Source organism: Pistacia vera, unplaced genomic scaffold (genome assembly GCF_008641045.1).
Source record: "Pistacia vera cultivar Batoury unplaced genomic scaffold, PisVer_v2 Contig200, whole genome shotgun sequence".
Classification (NCBI taxonomy): Eukaryota; Viridiplantae; Streptophyta; class Magnoliopsida; order Sapindales; family Anacardiaceae; genus Pistacia; species Pistacia vera.
This window is the reverse complement of record NW_022196003.1, coordinates 59,114-76,498: the sequence shown is the minus strand read 5'-3', so window position 1 is coordinate 76,498 and position 17,385 is coordinate 59,114. Positions and strand designations below refer to the sequence as shown.

General features: G+C 37.6%; 1 protein-coding gene across 1 annotated transcript; it reads left to right on the top strand.

Annotated features, from left to right (window-relative positions):
- The first annotated feature begins 521 nt into the window (after positions 1 to 521).
- On the top strand, positions 522 to 17,144 carry LOC116128453 (secreted RxLR effector protein 161-like). Its single transcript, XM_031414176.1, has 3 exons — positions 522 to 908; positions 8,643 to 8,679; positions 16,939 to 17,144. The coding sequence occupies exons 1-3, from the start codon at positions 522 to 524 to the stop codon at positions 17,142 to 17,144; spliced, it is 630 nt and encodes a 209-aa protein (XP_031270036.1).
- The last annotated feature ends 241 nt before the right edge of the window (positions 17,145 to 17,385 follow it).

The following is a 17,385-nucleotide window of genomic DNA, read 5'->3' as shown; positions in this document are numbered from 1 at the left end:
TTTGGCAAATGGATGTCAAAACAGCTTTCCTGAACGGAAACCTTGAGGAGGATGTGTATATGACACAACCTGATGGTTTCGTTCTTGATGGGCAAGCTGATAGGGTATGCAAGTTGCAGAGATCCATTTATGGACTCAAGCAAGCTTCAAGGAGCTGGAATATTCGTTTTGATGAGCCCTGTGTTTACAAGAAAGTGAGTGGGAGCGCAGTAGTATTCCTAGTGTTGTATGTCGATGACATACTTCTGATCGGGAATGATATACCAAACTTGCAGTCTGTAAAGACTTGGTTATCCAAGTGCTTCTCCATGAAGGACTTAGGGGAAGCAACCTACATCCTTGGTAGAAAGATCTATCGTGATAGATCGCGTAGGTTGCTTGGCCTAAGTCAGAGTGCATATATTGACAAAGTACTGAAAAAATTCAGTGTGGAAGAATCCGAGAAGGGATTTCTTCTGATGTCACATGGTGTTTATCTCTCTAAGGAATTGTGTCCTAGAACACAAGATGAGAGAGATAGGATGAAGAGGATCCCATATGCATCAGCAATTGGATCCATCATGTATGCCATGCTATGTACTCGGATTGATGTCTCATGTGCTTTGAGCACTTGTAGTAGATATCAATCGGATCCAGGTGAGCGTCACTGGATGGCTGTCAAGAATATTCTTAAGTACTTGAAGAGGACTAAGGATATGTTCTTGGTTTATGGAGGGGAAGATGAGCTCACTGTAAGAGGATACAGTGATGCTAGTTTCCAAACGGACAAAGATGATTATCGATCGCAATCAGGGTTTGTATTTTGTCTCAATGGCGGTGCAGTGAGCTGGAAGAGCTCCAAGCAAAGCACTGTAGCGGACTCTACAATGGAGGCTGAGTATATTGCATTGTCAGATGCGGCCAAGGAGGCAGTCTGGATTAAGAAGTTCGTCATTGAACTTGGTGTGGTTCCTACGATTGTTGATCCTATAGACATCTATTGTGACAACAATGGAGCAATTGCTCAAGCTAGGGAACCACGGTCTCATCAGAAGTCCAGACACATACTCAGACGATTCCATCTCATCAGAGAGATAGTTGAGAGGAAAGACGTGCAGATTAGTAAAGTGCATACTGACGACAATCTCGCAGATCCACTTACAAAGCCTCTGTCGCAGCAGAAGCATGAAAGGCACTTGAAATCATTTGGTATTAAATACATGAATGATTGGCTATAGTGCAAGTGGGAGATTGTTAGAGTAGATGCCCTAGAGCCAATCAATTATTGTAGAATTGACTCTTTGTAATAATGTTCATTAATCAAATAAAAGAATTTTATTCTATACGCGTAAATATATTATTGCAATATGTATGATATATGTCCTTAGAATGGTAGAACCGTGACGAGGGTATCAAGTGTTTCAAATCTTGATAGTGGAACCCTATGAGCACATATGGTGGCCATTCTAGAAATGTCGTAGCCTAGTATTATTTGAAGTAAGGGCACAGATAATACGGTAAGGCTATCATAGTGTTGAACGACCCTGTCGAAAGGCAGTGACTGATCTCACTTGTCAAGGTTGTTTGGTGACAACCTGGTGCAACATGTGTGCTTTGTAGGTGAATACACCGTAACAGTTCACTGGATGACCAACAGAGGATTCCATATGGATGGTAACCCAGTGTCTATAGAACAAATCCTCTAACGAATGGTGGTAATGTGATCCTTAGACTTGAGATCACCGGAGCGCCTTGTGCACCGATTGGTGTAGTTTGACACTAGCCTAACGCAGTTCTTTCAGAGCTGTCAATACGGTGGTGATGGGTGCTTCAAGGAGTGTATCAAGACTATGGTGGATAGATAGAGGATTCATCACTCCCGGGTGGGGACAAGTTATCTCACAGCGCAATTCAGTATATGACAATGACATTAAACTGTGGCCACAGTGGTATTGAGTTGTTGCTCTATCCAGATTATAATGTTGGTCATTGGTCCAATAAATGAATATCATATCGAGAGTAACCGAAGGTTGACACTATTTCTATGCCTTGTCTTGTCGAGATAAAAATGATGAGAAAGATCAAATTGTACCGTAACCAACGTTGACAGGAGCTACTTTGCTGAATCCGAATCTACGGGTGGCCAGATGCCTTGCTAGGGGCCAATCTGGTGTTGTTTAGTGAGACGTTGTTGGTGTTAATCGCGATACTATACACTACGGTATGATGAGGAGCCTATGGATCCACACAATAGAAGATAATTTAAGACTCAAGAAGTTAGAAGAGCATTTCGTCTTTAGGCGAAAGGGTATTTTGGTAATTTCACAGTGCAATTAAATTTGCTGAGGTCGTAGCCTTTTATTTAATTTGTTAGAAAAATTAAATTAGGGAAATTACATTAAATATGTGTCGCATATATTTAAAAAATTATCATATTTTTAAATGTTAATATATATATATATATATATAATATATATAATAATATATATTATATACTATATATTAATTGATTTTAATTGAGATAATGATGAAATAAAATAAATATCTAATTGGGAGTGTTTGGAAACATGGGGTTTGGGTTGGAGCCCAAGCCTATTCCATATGAGAATAGGGCAATTAAAAATTGGACTATAAAAGAAAAAGTGTTAATTGAAAAAGTGAGAGTATTCAATTTATTCATTCATTACTTTTTCATTTGAGAGAAAAACTCTCTAGCCCCTAAACACTTTCCCACGCCAGATTTTAGTTTTGCTAAGAATCAAAGTTTTCTTTGATTTTTGCTTCTTGTTTCTCAAGGCTAAGGAGGATCTAGCAAATCCCTCCTTAATTCCTTGTGATTGTCTTCATGTGGACTATGTCGGTTCGATCCTACACTTGGGTCGGTAGCAAAACACGTTCAGAGATAAACTTGGAGGAGCCTCCAAACGTGCGTATGGTTTCTTAAACTCTAGATTTATTTTCTGCAGATTTCTACTTTAATATAAACTGTAAAATTATACCTTTGATCTTGGCTCTTTGGAATGATCCTTTTATTATGATTTTGTTTTCCGCTGCGTATATGGATCGTTTCCTAACAAGTTCTACCATTCTAAGGACGTGTATCGGTACATAGAATAATGATTTACGTGATATAGAATAAAATGCCTTTTTATTGATCAATGAACATTATTACAAATAGTCAATTCTACAATAATTGATTAGCTCTAGGGAACCCGCTCTAACAATCTCCCACTTGCACTACAGCCAATCATTCATGTATTTAATACTAAATGATCTCAAGTGTCTTTCATACTTCTGCTGTGACAGAGGCTTTGTTAGTAGATCTGCGAGATTGTCGTCAGTGTGCACTTTACTGATCTGCACATCTTTCCTCTCAACTAATTCTCTGATGAGATGGAATCGTCTGAGTATGTGTTTAGACTACTGATGAGACCGTGGTTCCCTGGCTTGAGTGATTGCTCCATTGTTGTCACAATAGACTACCTCCTTGGCTACATCTGATAATGAAATATACTTAGCCTCCATTGTAGAGTCCACTATGGTGCTTCGCTTGGAGCTCTTCCAGCTCACTGCACCCCCATTGAGACAAAATACAAACCCTGATTGCAATCGATAATCATCTTTGTCCGTTTGGAAACTAGCATCACTGTATCCTCTTACAGTGAGCTCATCTTCCCCTCCATAAACCAAGAACATATCCTTAGTCCCCTTCAGGTACTTAAGAATGTTCTTAACAGCCATCTAGTGACGCTCACCTGAATCCGATTGATATCTACTACAAGTGCTTAAAGCACATGAGACATCAATCCGAGTACATAGCATGGCATATATGATGGATCCAATTATGGATGCATATGGGATCCTCTTCATCCTATCTCTCTCATCTTGTGTTCTAGGACACATTTCCTTAGAGAGATAAACACCATGTGACATTGGAAGAAATCCCTTCTTGGATTCTTCCATACTGAATCTTTTCAGTACTTTGTCAATATATGCACTCTGACTTAGGCCAAGCAACCTACGTGATCTATTACGATAGATCTTTATTCCAAGGATGTAGGCTACTTCCCCTAAGTCTTTCGTGGAGAAGCACTTGGATAACCAAGTCTTTACCGACTACAAGTTCGGTATATCATTCCCAATCAGAAGTATGTCATCGACATACAACACTAGGAATGCCACTACGCTCCCACTCACTTTCTTGTAAACACAAGGTTCTTCTTCATTCTTGATAAAACCAAATTCTTTTACGACTTCATCAAAATGAATGTTCCAGCTCCTTGAAGCTTGCTTGAATCAATAAATGGATCTCTACAACTTGCATACCCTATTAGCTTTCCCATCAAGAACGAGACCATTGGGTTGTGTCATATATACATCTTCTTCAAGGTTTTCGTTTAGAAAAGTTGTTTTGACATCCATTTGCCAAATCTCATAGTCATGATATGCAGCAATCGCAAGCATAATCCGGATGGATTTAATCATGGCAACTGGCAAAAAGGTTTCTTCATAGTCAATACCATGAATTTGTTTGAAACCTTTGGCAACCAGTCGTGCCTTATAAGTATGCACCTTGCCATCCACGTCAATCTTCTTCTTAAAAACCCATTTACACCCTATGGGTTTTACCCCTTCAAGAGGTTCCACCAGAGACCATACTTGGTTCTGGTACATGGAGCCCATCTCAGATTTCATGGCTTCAAGCCATTTAACGAAATCTGGATCCGATATAGCGTCTTCGTAGGTTCTAGGTTCTTTGTCTTGGTAGACTAGTACATCACCATGTTAAGTCACGAGATAATTATATCTCTTAGGCTCATGGTGTACTCTCCCAGATCTACGTAGCTCCTATGCTACCTGAGGTGGTTCACTTTGATCCACAAGTTGTGGAGTAACCTCCTCTTGATGTTCAACCACTTCCTGTGGCACATCATCTCGTCTTTCGTCTAGTATTATTTGTGGTTCTAGAACTTCATCGAGTTCTACTTTTCTCCCACTAGTACTTCTTAGAAAAAATTCCTTTTCTAGGAGGACACTAGAACGAACAACAAAGGTTTTGCACTCTTTTGGGTGGTAGAAATAGTATCCTTTGGTCTCCTTTGGATACCCCACAAATATACATTTACAGGATTTTGGGCCCAGCTTGTTCAAAGTCAATTTCTTAACATAAGCTTCACAACCCCAAATCTTTAGATAAGACAAGTTGGGCTTTCACCCACTCCATAGTTCATATGGAGTCTTATCTACAGACTTTGATGGCACACAATTCATAACGTGAGTCACAGTCTCTAGGGCATAACCCCAGAATGATGCAGGTAGATCATAAAACTCATCATGGACCTAACCATGTCAAGTAAGGTCCTATTCCTCCTTTTAGACACTCCATTGTGTTGGGGTGTATACGGAGGGGTGAGTTGTGATACTATCCCACATTCCTTAAGGTATTCAGAAAACCCTGAGCTTAAGTATTCAGCTCCTCGATTCGACCGAAGAGCTTTAATACTTTTGCCCAACATATTTTGTAATTCATTCCTGAATTCCTTGAATCTATCAAAGGCTTCAGATTTGTGTTTCATAAGGTAGACATAACCATATCTACTAAAATCATCAGTAAATGTGATGAACTAGGAATATCCATCTCTGGCCTCAACTGTTAGTGGACCGCATACATCACTATGGATGATGCCTAACAACTCAATAGCCATTGCACCTTGTCCTGTGAAAGGAGACTTGGTCATCTTGCCTAACAGGCATGACTCGCATACCTGAAATGACTGAAAGTCAAAAGGGTCCAAAACTCTATCCCTTTGAAGTTTTGCGATGCGGGTTTTATTAACATGACCCAATCTACCGTGCCAGAGGTATGTCTGGTTTTCATCACTATGTTTGGCTTTCTTGGTTTCAACATTGAGTATATCCTTATTGTTTAAATCAAGAACATATAACCCGTTATATAACCTTGCAATTCGAAATAGAATACCATTCAAACTATTAGATATCTCAAAATGATACCCTATATTATCCAAAGCGGATACAGAAATAATATTTCTAGAAATAGAAGACACATAATAATAATTATGTAGTTCCAATAACAAGCCCGTAGGCAAAGATAAACAGTAAGTCCCTACAGCCAATGCAGCCACATGTGCTCCATTTCCAACTCGTAGGTCCACTTCTCCCTTAGCGAGCACTCTACTCTGCCTTAGTCCCTGCACATCAGTACAAATGTGAGTACCACATCCTGTGCCAATGACCCAAAATGTTGAGGGAGAGAAGTTAATGTCAATCATAAATATACCTAAAGTTGAAGCATCTGACTTCATCTTGCTTGCGAGGAAAGCCTTGTAGTGTTTCCTCTAGTGGCCAAGCTTGCCACAATAGAAGCAGACTACTCTCCCGCCCTTCCCTATGCCACTCTCAAGCCCAAGAGTACCATGTCCTTTGGGCTTAGGCTTGGGCTTGGGCTTGGGCTTGGGCTTGGGCTTGGCCTTAGCCTTACCCTTGCCGTTACCCTTTCCTTTACTGGCAGCAACAAGTAAAACAGGCTTGGACTTCTTCAAGTCTTGCTCTGCAGTCCTCAGCATGTTTAAAAGCTCCAACAAGGTTTTCACCATTGTGTTCATATTGAACTTCATTACGAACGGTGCATAAGAGTCAGGCAAGGATTGTAGAATCAAATCCATTTGTAATTCTGCTTCCAACTCAAATCCCAAAGTCTCAAGTCTCTCTATGTGCTCGATCATCTTGAGCACATGAGGAAAAACTTGGGCTCTCTCAGTTAGATGACTTCTAAACAGTGCTTTTGACACCTTGAACCTCTCATGTCGAGCATTTCTTTCGAAAAGCTCCTTGAGGTGTAGAATAATGGCAGCAGTGTCCATATTCTCATGCTGCTTTTGAAGCACTGGTGTCATCGATGCTAACATCAAGCATTGAACGCCATCAAGGAACTTTTGATAAGTGTCCTTTACTTCCTGAGTGGCATCAGGATTAGGCTCAACCATGTATAGCTTTTCAAGGTATACAATTTCTTTTCTGACATGAATATAATCCGAAGATTATGATACCAGTCTGAGAAATTGGATCCATCAAACCTGTTTTCTTTCTCAATTATTGATCGCAGGTTCATAATGCTCATTTTTGGTGAATCTACAGTTGCAGAAAAGATAAAGTCATTATAAAGTTCATTATTATTTAATATGGTCTTTTATTAAACGACGCTCCTACTATTTTCCTTAAGTCAATAGTCCTCACTATTAACTCAGGAAAGCCCGTTGACTTTCCTAGTGAACTGAGATCCCATCTGGCCCATTTCAAACCTTCGTTTTGGCAAACAAGCCAAAATGGGTTGATTAAGTAGGCTTACAAACTTAATCCACACCAGTTGATAGCTCCAACTATCAACCTCAAATGTGAAGAAGCCAACAAGCCAATCACACATTCTAATGGCCCCAGCCATCATTCTTAAGTGTGATTCTTAGTATTAGTAGAGTGGACACTACATGTCACCACGTACACACAACATGTGTACTTCTCCACTATGCCTATGACGCGTTTATCAACCTTCGCTTTGGCGAACAAGTAAAACCACCATTTTAAGTCGACCTATCACCATTAAGGACAACTCCAATGAATTTTAACCTCCCATTGGTAGAAGTGTACGCTTCGCTTTGGGAACAAGGTTTCGACGAACAGTGGTTTGATTAAAACCATGGTGATGTGTAACACCCACATGGAGGTACGTAATTTAATTTATGCTCTTATACCTTTAGTTGAATTTTTGCTAAAGTTATTTTGAGAAAATGTGAAGAAAATGCTTTAAACTTGCATTAAGGGTAAAATGGTCTTTTCACTCAAAATTAGTTGAAATTGTGGGGAGTGAAAAGAGATAGAATTTCATGGAGAATTCAATAAAATGAGGGCATTGTGGTAATTGACTAAGGGACATAGATGGAATTTTAGAGAAAGTGCAAGGGCAAAATGGGAACACATGCTTATATTAATTGATATAAGGCTTTATTTGAAGAAACCCTAACCCATATCCGGCCCTTGTTCACGCCCCTCTACCCCATTTTTCTCTCAATTTTCTTCACTAACTTCAAAGGAAAATCATAGGATTTGGTCTAGACTTTTGAAGATTTTCAATCTTCAAGCATCCTAAGGTAAAATTCTAGCAAAAGGAGTGTGATTAAACTTTAAAGTTTTAAATTCTTATAGTTTTTATATGATTTAGGTCCAAGAGGAAGAGATTTGGAGAAAAAGGGAAGTGATCTCACATATTCAAGGTAAGTAAACCTACTTTGAAACTTAATTTGAGCAAAACATGTTTATTAATTCTAGCCATGAGAAGTAGTGTATGGTTATGTGAAGATTTGGTGAAGTTGTGGAAGATTTGGTGTTGAAATTTTTGAAGTGTAGAGAATTATTGAAAATGGACAGGTTTGATGCTATAATTAGTGATTTTTTGGCTTACAATTTGGTTGAATTAGAGAGTTGTGAAGTGTAGCCAACAAGGTAGTTGCATGTGCATATGAAGTGTTTGATGAAAATCCGAAGAGAAAGTGCATCCATGAGTTGGCTAAACCCTAATGAGGAAAGGGTTATAGAAAGGCAAGACTTGAAGTTTGAATGTATATTATTGATCTTTTAACTTGTTTTCACAGGGGAGGATGGTTAGGAAAGGTTGGGGAGTAACTGGAGGTAAATAGGTATGGAAAAGCCTTAAAGTAGGCATGTTACCAAGGTTGTCCTGTCAAATCCGTGATCTTCTGAGTGATTTTTGGGCATCTTAGCTATCGAAGTGGGTTGAGTCATAAACATAAAAGTTGTATCCTTTCTCTATGATTTAAAATGAGACCAAGATCATAGCAATCTGATGTGTATAACTCGAGATAGACCTTCTTGAATATGACATGTGCAGAATGACTATCTCAAGAGTGCTTCCACTTTATTAGTTTATTTGTAGTCTAATAATCTATAATTGATTCCAAGTATGAAAATGATGCTTAAAGGGTTGTGAAGCATGTTTGAATGAGTGGTCTTTGTGATTATTTAATGATTTGTATGAACATATATGTTTGATGTAATGAATGACCATGGAGGCTATGTTCATATATGGAAAGTGTATGTTTTTTTTTTAAGAATGCAAGTGTAGAATTTCCATAGCTTGGAAATTCATGTTGAATGTGTATAGAATCTCTTTCTATTCTCTTGCTATATTATACTATGATATAAGGTTTTTGCGATGGGGAACCCGTGAGTGATAGAAGTGCCCACATACACACCGCCACGAGCGAGCGGCATCAGCGGCGAGATATAGTATTTGTACAGTCCGTGAGTAGTGTATGTGGATAAGGACTGTGATTACACCTATGTGCACGCTGCCACGAGTGAGCGGCCACATCAGAGAGATACAGTACTTGTATAGTCCGTGAGTAGTGCATGTAGATGAGGATTATACCCACTCACAAGGCCAGGGTTCCAAATCCATGCATCAACCTGGTCTGATCGGCAAACTAGAAAGAAGAAATAAAAGAAAGAGAATCAGAGAAGAAAAGAAAGAGATTACAACATAAGAGAAACAGAAACAGAAAGGAATGAAGAGCATAATCAAAGAATAAAGTGAGAAAAAAAAAATCAGCATATGAGTAACAGAAGGAAACACAGTAGTGTAGTTTGGTTTACTTACTGAGCAATTAGTGCTCACTCTATTAATTTACTGTTTTGTAGGTACTAGATGATTTACGATCAGGTGGGACGTCAAGAAGTGGTGGAGTTTGGCGGCACTGTTCAAGATTACCTTATGTTACTAAAGTATATCAATGTTATGTGTATATATATTTATGAATTAAAAATTAGAGTTTTTGGATTTGCATTATGTATATATGTTTGTAAAAGTTATCTAGTAAATTTTATCTTATATTTCTTACAGAATTACTAGCTATATAGTATATTACATTTTTGGTATCAGAGCGTCGATTTTGGGAAATTGACAGTGCGCCCCTCCTACCGCATTGACGTACTGTAGCCAATCGCTGTAAGTTATTTCTTTTCTCACTTGTATTAGCTGACTAATGGTATTGATGCTATGCGTTTTAGATGAGACGGACGACTCGATCCGGTAAGAAGAATGCAATGAGTACGGGTGAGCCATCCAACCCATCCGGATCTACTCCCCCTGTCCTCGATGAGGCGAGGATTCATACTATTATTCAACAGGTATTGGTAGAGAGCCAGGGGAGACCTATATCGGAGGGAGTTGAGACCCCAGTTGTTGTACCACCGACCACTAGAGAGGAGAGAGGAAGGCCGGTACCTCCGATAGTATAGAGTCATCTTGAGCCCATTTATGGGTTACCTAGTTAGCATCAGCCGTTAGAATTTTGGGGTACGACTGATCCATTAGTGGCAGAAGAATGGATTAGATCTATGGAGCGCAGGATAGCACCTTTTCCCATGACAGATTGGGAGAAGATCCGGTATGTGAGTTTCTTGTTTAAGAGTAATGCCCGAATATGGTGGGAGCTGATGGAGGAGACTCATGATGTAGTGGTATGCTGTCGTAGGCAACCAAGATTAAAAACCTTCCTAACCTAACTACTGAACTGTAAATGGGGTAAGCAAGGGTCGATCCCACGAAGAGTGTCTAGCTGAATTTTCGATGATGTGAATAAGGCTGGGGGGTTTTTGAGTAAAACAGAAAACAATCTTAGCCAAAAACAAAAACAAAAACAATTCAATTTGAAATCAATTAATATAATGAAACTTGGTCTCCGTCAACATCCACCATCGGAATCTTACAGCTGATCATTGATGCAAAAGTAAATCAATTCTTACTTTGAATATTCACCGTTGGAACTATTTTCCTATCTCTCCTTAATTGTAATTAATTAGGAAACAAGCAATCTTAATTAATCTTACCATTAAACAACCCTAGACAAGCGCTAAAGATTTAATCTAATGGCAGCCTTAAGAATTAGAGAGATCGATGAAGCTAAACAACACAAACTCAAGCGGTTGTATTTAATTTAGTCGAGTGTTCCTCTTAAGATTACTAATTCCTGACGCAGCAAATTAATAACCCTAATTGCTTCACAAGTTAGAGGGATCAAACAATTACGGATTTGATATCTAACTTAGCAGTAGATTGTAACAAATAATAACCTAGTAGGCCTCCTAGCAATTAAATGAAACAATCATGAAAATAAGCATAGAAGAACATCCAATACTCAAAGCATAAAATTGAACACTGAAATAAAACAGATTAGATCTCACAGTTATTGATTCTGAGGCCTCCGTTTCTTTCGATCAAGTTATAAAAATCAGCCTCTCATGGCCATCACGAAAATTCCAAAGGAAAAGTTACAGAGAAGACCAAAGAGAGGCGTGTGTCCCCCCAAACCTAATCTGATCTCCTTAAAAGATATCCAATTCAAGTATTTGAATTCCACTAAATCTCCTAAAAGAAATATTCTAATATCCTAAAATAACATTAATCCCAATTTAATTCTAGTTAATTGAAAATAAGATAAAGTCCTAAAATAAAATAGGAAAGTGGTGATTCTGAGCTGTAACTTCTGTGCCACATGTCTTCAAATCTTCCAATAATAAACTGCCCAATTGATTTGCATGACAAGGCAAAATGTTCCAGAACGTCGGTAGTGCAGGTGCGTCAACTTGAAGCCCAATTACAACCTTTATGCAGCGAGTATCTCTCCAAACTCAAAACATGAAAGTTGTAGATCTCTTTCTTAGAGTTCCACAGCATTTTTAATCATCTCAATCGGATCTCGGATGAGAGAGTTATTCCCAGATTATGAAACACTATCGAAACTATCCGAATTCACTTAATTAGTTTCGTTTTGCAATTAACGCCTCCATTTGCATCCTAAATCAAAATAGAATAATAATGAGTATATTTAGGCAGCAAATAAGTATAAAATACTAGACATTAAGGGGGGTAAATATGACATTTTGCATTCTCATCATGTAGCCACGATGACCTGGGGAGATTTCAGATGACTTTTTGAGGCAGACTATAGGACAGCTGACAGAATGCATGAAAAGATATAGGAATTTATTAACCTACATTAGGGAATCAGTTCAGTGAAGAAATACTCCATTAGATTTAATTCCTTGGCGAGGTTTGCACCAGGTATAGTGAGCACACTAGAGTTGAGGAGGGACAAGTTTGTGCATGGGTTGAATCCAAAAATAGCCTGAGATGTGATGACAGGTGCCCAGCCTCCTCAGACTTATAGTGAGGCTTTGGAGTGAGCTTTACGAGCCAAAGTATTTGTGAATAAGTTGACTTCATTGACTCCATCAACAGCAGTGTCCAGTGTTCCACCTCCCACTTCACAGAGAGACAGATTTGATGCCCCCAACAGTAGAGAAGGGAAGAATAAGAAAAGATTTCAGTTAAAGAAGAACAGGAGGGAAGGGAAGAACAAACGGCCAAGAACTATTGAGTTTCCCCAATTTCAGAATTGCCGGAAATATCATCCGGGATAGTGTCTCAAAGGTGTGTGTTTTAGATGCCAACAGCTCAGACATATGATGAAAGATTGTAATGCCCCGTCTTGATATGCTCCTTGATGCAGCCAATCACCACCTTATTGACAGCTCTGAATAAAACTGCGTTAGGCTAGTGTGAAACTGCACCAATCGGTGCACAAGGCGCTCCGATGATCTCAAGTCTAAGGATTACATGCACCACCATTCCTTAGAGGATTTGTTGCATAGACAGTAGGGTTACCATCCATATGGAATCCTCTGGTGGGTCAGTCCAGTGAACTTGCTGTGGTGTATTCGTCTACAGCAAGCACCCATGTGTTGCACCAAGTAGTCACCAAACAACCTCGACAAGTGAGATTAGTCACTGCCTTTCGACAGGGTCGTTCAACACTATGATAGCCTTTTACCGTATTATCTATGCCCTTACTTCAGAATAATACTGGGGCTATGGACGTTTCTAGAATGGCCACCATATGTGCTCATAGGGTTCTCACTATCAAGATTTGAAACACTTGATACCCTCGTCACGGTTCTACCATTCTAAGGACATATATCAATACATATTGCAATAATAATGATTTACGCGATATAGAATAAAATGCCTTTTTATTGATTAATGAACATTATTCCAAAGAGTCAATTCTACAATAATTGATTGGCTCTAGGGCATCTACTCTAACAAAATGTCTGGATGACACGGATCTTTAGAAGATCAAATCATCAAAGAATTCCCTACGCAAGTAATGTTAATTGGGTAATAACATTGCATAGTAGGCATGCTGAATGTCTCCATCGAATATCATGTGATGGTATTAGTGTGGGTGATTATAAGAGGTATGTCACTAAAGCATTAGCATGGATAAACGGTTAGTGAACTGTTTATCGAATACGATCGATTACAATGAATCCCATGGATATGGTCAATGATGCATTGTAGGATCGTGCTAGTGTGCCATTGATCCTTAGACCTGAGACATCACGGTTGGATTCAACATAGGATGCATATGGTTCATATGGTGTATAAGCACGAGACTAGTCATGTCTTGTGTAATAAGCCAGTTTGGTCATATGTTATTCATGTGTGAGGACAAGTGATGGTCAAGATGGGATCCGTTTACTCAAAATAGTCCAATCTCGAGTTCCCAGATGAATGTCAATAAACATTGGGAAAGGGAAATCTCTGGCCAGAGTATAATGAATGTCAGATGAAAAGTAGTTTCATGTTGACAAGTTCCATTGTATCGATTGACAATTCGATTAAAGATTAAGTTAAAGGTTTTGACATACCATGAACCATTCTTAATCGGGATTAGATAACGGAGGGATTTGACTACACGGTACGTACGATAAGAATAGGTTCATTGCAGTTTACACTTCATTGTGGTTTAGGGGTTATGGAACATTGCTAGACGTCTACCATAATCAGTGGGAGTTTCGATTATAAAGAATTATAACGAAACATATCAAAATCTGACATTGGGCCCACGGCTAGATCACAGTGAACCAAAATGGTCACACATAAAACCAAGCTCAAGGAGAGAGAGTAATACATATCATTAATCAGATTAATGATGTTCGGACGTAAACGGTTGCATCCGAATTAATGTATTGGTGAGAAATGATTATCCATGAATAGCTAGCACTAACCAAGGGTAATAAGGATTTATTAAATATTATCATTGAATTGGATTCAATGATGGGGGCAAAAGTACATTGGTTTTATTCTAAAGGGTTAGAATATTTAATGGAATTAAAATTGGTCTAATTATGAATTAACTATAAAACCAAGGACTTGACATAAATGTTTATTCTCAAGTTAATTTTAAATTGTTTGAGGCATTTCCAAAACAATTTAAAATTACACTTTGTGCCCATGGTATGTAAATTAAGTTTTATGCCATTTTAATTGAATTGAATCAATTAAAGCAAAATCACTCTCTCATTTTCTCTCTCACTCTCACGGTTCTCTCTTCCTTGACTTGTGTGGATCACATTTTGAGGTTCTTCAATCTCACTTGAAGAACTAAGATTCCAAGAAACAAGATTCAAGTGTTGAATAGCAAAGGAGTTGGTAATATTCCATCCTTACCTTGAAATGTTTTGGGCTTATGTGTTATGTTTGTGTTCTACCTTGCATCCGTCATCTTGATCATCATTTTCTCTCCATTTCCATGTCCAAAATGCATGAACACAACAATGGTATCAGAGCATGTTTAAATTCATGCATGCATGTAGCATTTTTGGTGGAAAAATGGCTTGGTTTGGACATGAATATGTTTTTGCTTTAGATGCATGTTGAAGTTATTGTGTATTTTGAATACAAATGATGATGGATATGTGATATTCATGCTTATTAACATGCTTCTATGAAATTTTGATATTTAGAATACAAGAAGTCATATGTGGCATGCATGTTTGAATTATTGCATCTTGATGCATTTTTGTTAAGTATGAATATATCTCGTTCATATGATACATGCATGTGTAATATAAGCATATTTGATGCAAATTTGATGATTTTGAGAAGGGATGAATTCGGTCAAAATTGATGCAAATGAATAATATATTTTAAATGCATATTTGAAAGTGTTATATGTGATACAATAGTCTATAAATGCATTTGACTTAGATTGTATTGTGAATGCAAGTTGGTTGATTCATCTTTGAGTAAAAATCAGTGGATGATTCATAGATTTGCAATTTTTTAATTTTATTTGATTGAATGTGATGTGAGAGATTTTTTAATGTGATGGGTAATATAATATTTTTTATAAATATTATGTTGATGAAATTATGCATGTACCGTTGGTTTAATCATGGCATATTTTATACATTTATTACATGAAATAATTGGGATATGTATATATATTTCTTTATATTCATGTGATGGATAATATAATGATATTATAAGTTTAAGGGTAGTAAAATTATGAATGTACCCTTTGTTCAATCATGGCATGTTTTTATGTATTTATTACATGAAGTCCTTTATTTATAAATATTGCAACTTGCATAAATATTTATTTATATGCGCTTGATTGAATTAATATTTATTAATGTGATGGATGAATATTAATTAGGGGATGATCATGGGTGTATATTTATTTTTCCCAAAAATATTTGATATTTGGGCATGTAATATTCTTTCAATGGCTTGTAATAATAATTAATTTTATTATTAGTTTGTTATCCGGGCCTACGTGTCCTAAATTGGTTGATGTAATCGTACGACCGGACGAAGGATGGAGATCCAATCAATCACCAGATGAAGATCCACAAGGAGTAATAGAATTAGGTGAATAGTTCACCTAATTAGGATGTATTTTCCAAAACCCCATGATCATCCCACCATGTTTTATATTTATATGGATGCATTTGAATTACTGAATGTGATAAATGTAAAACATTTTTTAATCAAAGGTTAAACCTAATAATCTCCCTAACAAACAATATTAGATCCAAGCCTTCCATTATGGGCCAATTAATTCTTTGGCATAAAATTAGAGATCCCAAGATTTCTATTATATGAGGGATGCTAATTTTATGACATGGAATTAATTGTCTTAGTTCTTGGATAGAAATTTTCATAATACCCAAGATTTCTATTATGTGAGGGTATAATGGGAATTCTATTTTAAGAAAGCATAATGGGTAAAGTCTGGATGACCGGAATCTTTAGAAGATCAATCATCACAGATTCCCTACGCAAGTAATGTTAATTGGGTAATAACATTTCATAGTAGGCATGCTGAATGTCTCCATGATATCATGTGTGGTATTATGTGGGTGATTATAAGAGGTATGTCACTAAGTTAACATGGATAAACGGTTAGTGAATCGTTTATCGAATACGATCGATTACAATGAATCCATGGATATGGGCAATGATGCATTGTAGGATCGTGCTAGTGTGACCATGATCCTTAGACCTGAGACATCACGGTTGGATTCAACATAGGATGCATAGGTTCATATGGTGTATAAGCACGAGCTAGTATGTCTTGTGTAATAGCAGTTTGGTCATATGTTTCACGTGTGGGAACAAGTGTGGTCAAGATGGGATCCGTTCTCAAAATAGTCCAATCTCGAGTTCCCAGACTGAAGTACCATATGGCCACCATATGTGCTCATAGGGTTCTCACTATCAAGATTTGAAACACTTGATACCCTCGTCACGGTTCTACCATTCTAAGGACATATATCAATACATATTGCAATAATAATGATTTACGTGATATAGAATAAAATGCCTTTTATTGATTAATGAACATTATTACAAAGAGTCAATTCTATAATAATTGATTGGCTCTAGGGCATCTACTCTAACAGAGATTGTGATGCCACACAGTCTTGAGGTGAATTTAATTCTGCAATCCCTTCCACCAAGTTTCAAGCCCTTCATCACAAATTATAGTCTCAATAGGATTGAGTGCACTTTTGCAGAATTGTCGAATGAGATTCAACAGTTTTATAAGCAGGGAAGAAAGGAAAAGGGGCAAGATGATGTTTTTGCAGCTTGTTCTAGTAAGACTAAGAAGAAGCAATGGAAGCAAAAGAAAGGTCCAAAAGTTGGACCACGAAAAAAGCCTTTTAAGAAGGATGCTTCTAAGACTGAGAAGGGCAAAGAAAAGGTCAATGATAAAGGGTAGTGTTTCCACTACAAGAAAGATGGACATTGGAAGAGGAATTGTCCTCTTTATCTAAAGAGCTTAAAGAAAGCTCCAGCAGGTATGTTCCATTCTTATGTTATAGAATTTGAATTAAATGTTAGTTCAAATGATCATTCCTGGATATTATATTCAGCTGCTACATCTTACATTTGTGTTTCATTGTAGGCACTTTGTAATAGTTTTGCACTGTTAAAAGGTGAAGTAATTTTGAAGATGGCAA

Bases quoted from the DNA above. Each gene is read 5' to 3' on its own strand.
- LOC116128453 (XM_031414176.1), top strand. From the start codon at position 522: ATGAAGAGGATCCCATATGCATCAGCAATTGGATCCATCATGTATGCC. The intron at 909-8,642 runs GCAGTCTGGATT...TTGTTTTCACAG, and splicing joins TGTCAGATGCGGCCAAGGAG to GGGAGGATGGTTAGGAAAGG. The intron at 8,680-16,938 runs GTAAATAGGTAT...GCACTTTTGCAG, and splicing joins AGGTTGGGGAGTAACTGGAG to AATTGTCGAATGAGATTCAA.